The sequence below is a fragment of the Sorex fumeus genome, unplaced genomic scaffold (assembly GCF_029834395.1).
Source record: "Sorex fumeus unplaced genomic scaffold, SorFum_2.1 ptg000019l, whole genome shotgun sequence".
Taxonomy (NCBI): domain Eukaryota; kingdom Metazoa; phylum Chordata; class Mammalia; order Eulipotyphla; family Soricidae; genus Sorex; species Sorex fumeus.
The window spans coordinates 39,069,955-39,080,506 of record NW_026606076.1 but is presented as its reverse complement, the minus strand read 5'-3'; the positions used below and the strand labels follow the sequence as shown (position 1 = coordinate 39,080,506).

Here is a 10,552-nt window from a genome sequence, read left to right as displayed (position 1 = left end):
ACACACACACACACACACACACACACACCAGCCTTCCGAGCCATGAGGCTTAGCTGAAGGCAGTCGAGGGTGAGCTTTATTGGTGGCCAAATGGGCTCCCCTAGATACCCGGTCCACATGGGGGGAAGGATGGAAGGAAGAAGGGAGGAAGGGAGGGAGGGAGGAAGGGTAAGTGTCCTTTCCTCTCCCCGTTGGTGATGGACTTTTTTTTTTTTTTTGCTTTTGCTTTTTGGGTCACACCCGGCGATGCACAGGGGTTAACTCCTGGCTCATGCACTCAGGAGTTACTCCTGGTGGTGCTCGGGGGATCCTATGGGATGCTGGGAATCGAACCCTCGTCGGCCGCGTGCAAGGCAAATACCCTCCCTTGCTGTACTATCATTCCAGCCCCCAACCCGGTGATGGACCTTGAGCCGCAGACAGGGGCCTCCCCCCGTGGGGATCCCATCCCCTTCTCCCTGTGGGGTCCATACCCGGGTGGTCCTGGCAGGCAGTTTCTGGAAGGGGTCCACTCAGCTGTCTTTTTCCTCCTTCCCTCAGCTCTCTGGACATCGGGGCGCAGGCTGATGGCAGACAATGTCCACCAGTAACAACATCGCCCAAGCCCGGAAGCTGGTGGAACAGCTCCGCATCGAGGCCGGGATCGAGAGAATCAAGGTGCGCGGGGTTGGGGGACAGAGTTAGGGGTATGGGGAAGGGGGACGTCCTCGCTGTGTAGCCACTGGGCCAAGCTCTCCCAGCCTGAGTGTCCACGATGCCAAGACGCAGCCAACGTGAACCCACAGGGTGGCAGCGTCAGCATTGCAGGACCCCCCATCACCACCACCACCACCAATACCACCACACACAGACACACACACACACACTCCTTCCAGAACCTTCTCTGGAGATTTAGCCCTGCCCGTGCCCTCCGGACCATCACCAGCTTCTTTCTTCACTTGGACCTTGTTGGAATTTTTGTTGTTGTTGAAATAAGCGTGTTTGCTTTTCAGGCTAAAAAAAGAAAAGGACAGGCCGTCCCAGCCTCCGAACGCAGCAGGGGCCCTGAGTGAGCTCTGTAGAGTGGGGGGCAGCACGGGACCCCAGCCCTGCGTCCTACCCTCGGGCCTGCTCCTAGATCCTCTTTTTCCCCCAAGAGTTTGCAAAACGCTGGGGAGGGGGGGCGAGGGCCCCTGGGTTCCATCCCCAAGGTCCCCTAGAGTTTCCCAAGTACCGCTGGGAGGAATTCCTGAGCACAGAGCCAGGAGTCAGCCTTGGGTGTGGCTCCGAAGCGAACCTCAAAAAGGCACGATTCAGCACATTTCACCGATAGGACCCCCCCCCGCCTGGTCCCAGGACATCCCATCCCATCCCCCCCAAAGCAAGCGCTTCCCCATCCATCATCAGGCCTCCCAGATTTATGGGCCCCTGAGCCACTTCCTGTTTGTGGTGGGAGGGGCTTGCCCTGGGTGTGTCTGTCCCTGGGACCCTCCCCCGGGAGGTTGGGGGCTGGTCTTTCCCTGGGTGTTCTGGGTCCTGGACGTGTCCACATGAAGTGGGGAGGCAGGGGTTGTCCTTCAAGGCCCAGGGGCAGCCGGTGGGGATGTGGGCGGGGGGACGGATGACGGACGTTCATGAGGGACTTGACGCCAGGTCCCCGCACGTCCCCAAGGCGGAGGGCCACGGGGGTCTGAGCCTCCATCTAGAAGCCCCAGGGGGCATGGCTGGGAGTCAGCCCTGCCCAAACACAGGGCACTCGGGGTCAGCCAGGGACGGGGACAGTGCCAGAGAGAGAGAGTATGGGAGTGTGGGAGCGCAGAAGAGTGTGTGTGTGTGTGTGTGTGTGTGTGTGTGTGAGGGTGTGAGGGTGACAGTGTAGGAGTGAGAGAGTGTGTGGGAAGAGTGTGAGTGCGAGAGTGTGAGTGTGGGGGAGAGTTTGTGTGGGAGTGTGATTGTGGGAGAGAGTGTGAGTGTGTGGGAATGCAAGAGTGTGTGAGTGTCTGAGAGTGTCCATGTGTGCGAGCATGAGTGTGTGTGTGAATGTGAGCGTGTGAGATGGTGTGTATGTGTGTGAGAAGGTGTGATTGTGTGGTTGCTGGACTGTGAGAGTGTGTGACTATGTTAGAGTGCATGGTTGTGTGAGAGTGTGATTGTGTGACCAAAAGTGTGTGGTTGTGTGACCGAGAGTGTGTGATTGTGTGACCGCGAGAGTACGGTTGCGTGGCTGTGAGAGTGTGTGACTGTTAGATTGTGTGAGAGTGTGCGATTGTGTGACTGTGAGAGTGTGTGATTATGTGGGAGTGTGTGATTGTGTGACTAAAAGTGTGTGGTTGTGTGAGTGAGAGTGTTTGATTGTGTGACCGAGAGTGTGGTTGTGAGAGTGTGCGATATCGTGAGTGAGAGTGTGTGATTGTGTGACTGTGATTATATGTGTGTGATGATGTTGCTGTGAGTGTGTTAACGTGCGTGTGTCAGTATGTATGTTGGTGTGTGTGAGGCTGTTCGTGTGCACACATCCACACCCACGCCTCTGTGCACGTGTCCCCCTGTGGACAGTCAAGTGTCACTTGACAGTCCTTGTCCTCCAGGGACCTGTGGGGGACAGAGACGGGGTAGGGAGGATTCCCAAGGATTCTGCCATCTACCAGGTGCATCCTGGGCTGCTCCATGACTTGCGCCCTTGCCCCACAGGACCTGCGCACGGTGACAAGGGCGTGACACACTCTCAGAGCTTGTCACATGTCCCCATTGTTCAGTAACATGTGACCGTGTGTGTGGACAGAGATGGCATGATGTGAGGGAACTGGCCCACACACGAGTCCACAAGTGGCAAACCCAGAATCTTCCAGGCTTGACTGACAGCCCAGGGGAGTGTGGACAGCACAGCCCGAGTGCCAGGGCCCCTGGGACAGCAGTCCTGCCTGCAGGCCGTCCACTGATGAGATGCGGCCCACCCACAGGCCAGAGCTTGCTGAATTGTACAGAGGTTCAAGATAACCTTTAAAATACATGTTTATATTAAATGATTTACATATATATAATATGTACATATGTATTACATGTACATATATACCTGGAGTGGTAGTACAGCAAGGAGGCCCCCAAAACCCTAAATAAAATTTTATTTTTGCTACACCCAGCAGTACTCAGGGGTTACTCCTGGTTCTGCACACAGGAATCGCTCCTGGACTCAGGAACACAGTGCCTTCCCCACTGTATTATCATCCCGGCCCCCTAAATTAATACATTTTAAAATAGGGGCCAGGGACTGGAGAGAAAACATGACTGGGTGTGCTCCCCACACAAAATAATAAATAAATAAACAAGGGCCAGTAGGATAGTGAACTTCGCACATGGCCAGCCCGGGTTAAATCCCCGGCACCCCAAATGATCTCCCGAGCCCACCAGGAGTGATTCCTGAGCACAGAACTAGGAGTCAGCCCTGAGCATATCCAAGTGTGGCCCCCAAAACCAAAAATAAGGATATGTGGGGACACCCCATGGCGATCCCTGCAGTGGGTTGTGGGGATCCCAGGAGCTATCCAGGTGGTACGCCCACTCTGTGCAGATCTGGGGGTTCAGTACTGAAGCCCCAAGGTGCTTGGGGTCCCAGGGCCACACCCGGTAGGTCTGGGGGGGATTCATGAGGAGGTTCAGAATTGAGGTCAGGGTTGCACATGGCAGTCACTGTGCTCCCCCTCCTCAGCCCAACAGTCACCCCTGAGACACAAACACACACACACACACACACAAAATAGGACGCCCAGCCAGGTGGACCCAGAAATCACAGCTCTGGGCCGGAGCAATAGCGCAGCAGGGAGGACACTTGCCTTGCACGTGGCCGACCAGGTTCGATCCCCGGCATCCCCTAGGGTCCCCCGAGCATCACCAAGAGTGTTCCCTGAGCACAGAGTCAGGAGTCAGCCCTGAGCATTGCCGGGCGTGGAGGGCCAAGACCCAAACAACAGCAAACAATCACAGCTCTCCCGCATCCAGACCTGGTGGCTGGGTGTCCCAAAGCACAGGCACCCTGGGGCGGGGGTGGGCGTTGGGGGTGGGGGAGAGGGTGGCAGCAACTGAGCCCAGCCAGGGAGGGAGATTATGTGTGTCGTCCCCCACACCCAGGAGTCAGAATGTTCCAGAACTCTGGCGGCGAGTTCCTGGGGCTGAATAAGCCCGAGAGCCGGTTGAAGTGGTTTCTTCTGGGAGCCTGTGCCAGCCGGGGCGGGTGATTCATGGTTCCTTTGATGTTCCCGAGGAACCCCCTTTGGAAGTGCGAGGGGCCGCCAAATGGGCCATCAGAACCGCAGAGCCGGCCCGGCCACAACACGGGGGATGGGGGGGAACCAGGCCATCCTGCCAAGCCCGTGGGCAGGGCCCCGTGCCAGTCACCACCACGCAGCTATTTTCAGGGGCCCAGAGACTATTTTTGTCCCGTGGGGCAACTTTCCAAGCCCAGTGGGTCCCCGAAATGGGGTTGTCCCGAGGTTCTGCCTTATCACTCTCTGGGGCCCCAGCGCCCCTCTCCTCACACCGGCTCACCCCCAAGCAAGGCTTTCAGCAGCTTAGAACAAAGTGGGGGCATCCTTGGGAGTTCAGGGGTGCAGGTCTGCCGGATCAGGAGACCTCCCCCAGACTTCAGTCACTGAGATCAGCGCTCTGAGTCTTTTTTTTTTTTTTTTTTTTTTTGCTTTTTGGGTCACACCCGGCAATGCTCAGGGGTTACTCCTGGTTCATGCACTCAGGAACTACTCCTGGCCGTGCTCAGGGGACCATATGGGATGCTGGGGATCGAACCCCGGGTCGGGCGGCATGCAAGGCAAACGCCCTACCCCCTGTGCTATCACTCCAGCCCCAGCGTTCTGAGTCTTAAGCCCTTCCGGGGTCAGGAGAGACAAGACAGTGGGGAGGACACTTGCCTTGCACGCTGCCGACCCAGGTTCAATCCCTGACACCTTGCATGGTTCCCTGAACCACGCCAGGAGTGATCCCTGAGTGCAGAGTCAGAACTCAGCCCAGGACCCAAACACACATGAAAATGGACATCAGGGGGCTGGAGCAATAGCACAGTGGGTAGGGCGTTTGCCTTGCACACAGCCAACCCGGTTTTGATACCCAGCATCCCATATGGTCCCCTGAGCACTGCCAGGGGTAACTCCTGAGTGTAGAACCAGGAGTAACCCCTGTGCATTGCCGGGTGTGACTCAAAAAGAAAAAGAAAAAAAAAATAAAATGGACGTCAAGATTCAGAGCTACAGTACATTAAGGAGGGCGCTTGCCTTGCGTGCTGCCGACCCAGGGTTCGATCCCTTTCATCAGACGGTTCCCTAAGCACTGCCCAGGAGTAAGTCCTGAGCACAGAGCCAGGAGTAAGTCCTGAGCATGGTTGGGTGTGACCCCAAAATTAAAAATTAATAAATAAATGAAAGAGCATCTCAGCCCAGAGCAATAGTATAGCAGGGAGGACACTCGCCTTGCACACAGCTGACCCAGATTCGATCTCCAGCATCCTATATGGTCCCTAAGCCCACCAGGAGTGATTCCCTGAGTGCAGAGCTCGGAGTAATTCCTGAGCATCGCCAGATATAAACCACCCCCCCAAAAAAAGGCGGGTAAACGCCAACCCTATCCGCAACTCACCTACCCTCCTCCCCAGCCACCAGCCCCCCACTCCCACATCCTGTCTGCAGAGGGAAGGGGCCTGTAAGGGGCCTATTACAGATGTTTCTATCTCTGGGACCCCACCCTGGGAATCTGGCTCTCTCCTCATAGCCCCCTACTTCTCAACTGGGGCAACCACGCAGTTGAGAAGGGCGCATCAGAGCTGCCCGCCCCTTCGAGACCTAAGGGAATACCGGGTTGGGGTAGCCCTGCGTGTCCCTTCACTTTGGAGGCTGTGTCCCGCGGGGGGGGCATTGGGGAGCTATGGGGCAGGGGTCTGAGGGGGTTGAACTGAGGGTGGGGTGAGGCCGGCTGAAGAGGGAGGAGCTAGGGCGGAGTCTGGTAGCGAATGAAGGCGGGTGGGGCCTTACAATGGGAGGGAACTGCGGTGGGCCGGGCCTGGAGAAGGGGTGGGGCTAGAGGCGGGGCCTGGTGAAGGGGTAGGGCTAGGGCAGAGTCTGGTGGGGAGGGTGGGCGTGGTCTGGCTGTGGGTGGGGCTGGAGCAGAGCCTTATAGGTGGGTGGAAACGGGTGGGCAGGGCCTGGGGGACCTTATAGTGACTTAGACGGGGTGGGCGGGGCCGGTTCTGGGGATCTTCTGGGGTGGGACCTGGCTCTGGAGGCAATCCGGGGGCGGGGCCTGGGCTGGGGGGGCTCTGGAGGCGGGACCTGGCTCTGGGGGCGGGGCCTGGCTCTAGAGGTGATTCTGGGGCGGGGCCTGGCTCTAGAGGTGATCCGGGGGCGGGGCCTGGGCCTGGGGGGTTGCTCTGGGGGCGGGGCCTGGCTCTAGCGGCGATCCGGGGGCGGGGCCTGGGCCTGGGGGTTGCTCTGGGGGCGGGGCCTGGCTCTAGAGTTGATCCGGGGGCGGGGCCTGGGGTTGCTCTGGGGGCGGGGCCTGGCTCTGGCGGCGATCTGGGGGCGGGGCCGGGCCGAGCCTCTAAGTCCCCGTCTGTCCCCTCTGCCTCTCCCGCAGGTGTCCAAAGCGTCGTCCGAGCTCATGAGTTACTGTGAGCAGCACGCCCGCAACGACCCGCTGCTGGTCGGGGTCCCCGCCTCCGAGAACCCCTTCAAGGACAAGAAGCCGTGTATCATCCTATAGCCGTGCCCCTCGCGTCCCTCAGCCACCCCGCTCTCTCGTTCAGGGCCCCCCACCTCACCAAGCCAAGCCCCCCGAAACTCCCCCCCGCACGTTCCCCTCAGGAATGCATGCGGGCTCCCAGATGGGGTGAAGGCGTCCCCAGGCCGGACATGGACATTCCCACCCCGCGAGATGCCCGCGCGCCCCGGTGACCGTCCCTCGGGCCACACCAGGATGGGGGTGCCGGCACCGGACCAGCCGGGAGGGGGCCGCAGGGTGGACCCCCTTGCCGCCCCACTCCCCGCCCCCTGTGCCCAGACCCACGCCCCGTCTCCGCCTTGACGGCTTTGGGGAAGCTGGGTTCACGGGGGCAGGGGCGGGGTGGGTGACCTAAGGAACCTGGAGGGTCTGGAGAGGGGCCAGCGGGATCTCGCCTCCTTATTTAAATCAGATCAGATCCTCCTGGGGCTGGGGGAGCGCCCGCAGAGGTGGTCAAGATCCTGGGTCTAATCCCCAGCACCCAGTATGGTCCCCTGAGCACGGCCAGGGGTCACTCATGAGCACAGAGCCAGGAAACAGCCTGAGCACCATGGGGTGTACCCCTCCTCCCCCCAAAAAACGCAAGGGTCAGATTCTGGGGTCAGAGACACAAAACAGCTGGGAAGGTGATTGCCTTGCATGCATCCGACCAAGGTTCGTTCCCCAGAATCCCATAGGGTCCCCCAAACCCTACCAGGAGGGACTCCTGAGCACAGAGCCAGGAGTCAGCCCTGAGCACCAATGAGTATGGTGCAAACCAATCCCCCCCCAAAAAAAAAACCCATCAGATTCTGACTGTCCAACCACGACCACCCATAAGAGGATCGGGGGTCCTGGGGGACTCAGTGTGTGATGCCTCCCCCCGCCCCCGCCCATGTCACCAAGTGTCACCTCCCCATAGCACTTATCTCACCGTATCTCACTTGGTGTCCCCTCCCCCCAGAGAACACCCTGGGCCCGGAAATGACCCAGATCATAGGCTGTGGGGGTCGGTGCCACCCGGAGCCTCCACGGAAGGGCCAAGGGATCTGGAGGTACCTGCAGAGGCCCCAGGCATGAGCACGCGTGTCCCCGAAACCCAGCCTTGCCCACGGCTCTGGCCTGTTCACTTGAGTCCCCCACACACACATTGTCAGGTGAGGGGACTTGTGGTTCACTGGAGTCAGACTCAGCTCTCAGTGGGGGACCTATCATCCACGCCCCCCTCTTTTCTTCACTATCTCAAAGGAGCAGGCAGTGGGGGGGGCAGGCACACCCCCTTTCTCCCAGCCCCCCCACTGAAGGGTCCCACCCTGAAGTAAGGGGCCCCTCAGGGAATAAAAAACAACAGGAGCCAGAACGATAGTACCGCAGGGAGGGAGGGCGCTTGCCTCGCACGCACCTAACCTGAGTTCGATCCCCGGCACCCCATAGGCCCCCCGAACATCACCAGGTGTAATTCCAGAACGCAGAGCCAGCAGTGACCCCTCTGCATCACCAGATGTGGCCAAAAATAAGCTACAGGTGCCAGAGTGATACTACAGCAGGGAGGGCACTGGCCTTGCACGTAGCCAACCCGGGTTCGATCTCCAGCATCCCGCAGGGTCCCCTGAGCACCATCAGGGGTGATTCCTGAGCACAGAACCAGGAGTCAGTCCTGAACCTCACTGCGTGTGGCCCAAAATAGGACAAAGGGAGGAAAAAAAAAAAAAAAGAAGCAATGAGGTGAGCTATGCTCTCTGCCTGTGGGCCCTGGCGAGCTCAGAGGGTCCTGGGCCGTCCCCCTCAGCCCAGCCTGGGGTTCCCCACGCCTGTGCACCCCCAACCCCCTGCGGATGGCCTGCCTCAGCTCTCCCCTGCTGAGAAGGCTTTAGTGCAGAGGGAGGGGCGGGGGCTGCACTCCGGGGGCGTCAGTGTGGAGGGCTCAGACTTCCTCCTCGGCAGGTCCGGGAGTACCAGGAGCTTTGGGGCGTCTCCAAACTTATGGCTAGACCAGGGGCGTCGGCTGCCAAGTTCCCCGGGCTCCTGGCCACACTGTGCCCGGCAGGACAGACACCCCAAGTCTGTCCCAGCTGGGGGTGCCAAGGGGAGGGAGGCAGAAGGGGAGATGCCCCCCGTGCCCGACCCTCCCCACCAGCCATCGGGGTGCCAGCGCACCAGCACCCCCTTTGTCTGCGAAAGAGGCCTTAATCCTTCGAGCCCAAGGTACCTTCGTGCAAGGCCCCCTCCCGCCCCCAGGACGCCTGAGAACCCATGGAAGTTCCGGCTCAGAGCCAGGAGCACCCCTCAACTGCCCACGTCTGCCCCCCACCCCTGCCTGCCACCTGTGCCAAGCCCAGCCCTAACTGTGCCCCTCCCAGTGCCCCCCCCCAAGAAGCCAGCAGAGCAGGGCCACCTAGGCTGAGGGGGACAAGACAGGATCCCTCAAGTTCACACCCCCTCCACCCCGCTTGGGGCTCGACCAGCCAACATCCACCCACCTTCCCACGCCACCCCCAACCCCCGCCCCCCCCCCCCGCCCTGAGTAAACTGGAACTGCGAGGAGGGGGAGCCCCCATCACTCCGCCTCCCCCCCAGGCCCTCCCTGCACCCGTTGTGCTTCTCGCCCTTTGGCCTGAGTCTTCAGGTCCCCAGGGGGACCCCAGAATTGAAGGTGTTCGTAAGAGAGTGCTCGCAGGGGTGGGGAACGTCGGCAGGAAGATGGGGACATTTCTGGGGGGCCTTGGGGGGGTGTGGAAGCCAGGATCTTAACATGGGGAAAGTGAGGGCACCCATGAGACACAGGCTGAAGACGGGGTGTCACTCTCCCTGGCCACCTTGTTACTGTCACCTCAGGGCCTGACCTCCAGTCTCCAGAATCTTAACCCTGAGGGGCCCAGTGTGGCCTGTTCCTTGGCGTGTCCCCTGCATCCTGGACAGCCCCACCTCTGCCGGCAATTCAGGCCCTTCTCGGAGGGGGCAGGACCAGGAAAAGGCCATCAGCCGCCCCCTCGGAAGTGACTGCCCCCCCCCACACACACACACAGGTGCAGGGATCTCCCTGGGAAGATCCCCAGCCCTATCCCTCCGACACTGCCCGCTCACCCCCAGGGGACCCCGCCGGGACACTCTCAGGCCCGGGGGGTTCTCATCTTCCACCCCAGCTGTGCCTGGGGCTCCGGGTTCACAATTTTTACAGAAACTCCCCGTGTGCGCGTGCGCGCGTGGCCAAACCCCCCATTCTCCCGCCGTGTTTTAATATCCCGTGGAATAGTTAATACAACGTGAATTAACCGACCCGCAGTGACAGTCTCGAGTTTCCTTGGGTCTCCGGTGAACCAGATGGGCCCCCTCCCCTCCCCAGCCCACCCCACCCTACTCCACCTCCACTGTCACTTGAAGCATAAAAAAAATGCTGGGTGGGACTGGCGCGATAGCACAGCGGGTAGGGCGTTTGCCTTGCACGCGGCCGACCCGACCCGGGTTCGATTCCCAGCATCCCATCGGGTCCCCCGAGCACTGTCAGGGGTGATTCCTGAGTGCATGAATGAGCCAGGAATAACCCCTGTGCATCGCCGGGTGTGACCCAAAAAGCCAAAAAAAAAAAAAAAAAGGAAAATCTTGGCCTTGGCCATGGGGGCCCTGAAAGTGGGATGGCTATTAGGGGGCTGCAAGTGTTGGGTCCCCCATGACGTGCAGAGCTGGCGGGGGGGGGGGGGCGGGGGCTGGAATTTCTGCACCACAAACCCGAACAATGAAACCTAGGGCAGACTCAGTGGGGGGGCTCCAAGCCTCCTTAGCACCACTTGGGCCCCCCCACCCCCAAATAAGAAATGAA

At 60.0% G+C, this 10,552-nt stretch overlaps 1 protein-coding gene across 1 annotated transcript; it reads left to right on the top strand.

The window, feature by feature from the left end:
- The first annotated feature begins 540 nt into the window (after positions 1–540).
- Positions 541–7,142, top strand: GNG7 (G protein subunit gamma 7). The gene is made up of 2 exons (XM_056113233.1): positions 541–657; positions 6,613–7,142. Exons 1-2 carry the CDS (start codon positions 577–579, stop codon positions 6,736–6,738), a joined length of 207 nt encoding a protein of 68 aa, XP_055969208.1. The 5' UTR covers positions 541–576; the 3' UTR covers positions 6,739–7,142.
- Positions 7,143–10,552: the final 3,410 nt, after the last annotated feature.

Bases quoted from the DNA above. Each gene is read 5' to 3' on its own strand.
- GNG7 (XM_056113233.1), top strand. From the start codon at position 577: ATGTCCACCAGTAACAACATCGCCCAAGCCCGGAAGCTGGTGGAACAG. The intron at 658-6,612 runs GTGCGCGGGGTT...CCTCTCCCGCAG, and splicing joins CCGGGATCGAGAGAATCAAG to GTGTCCAAAGCGTCGTCCGA.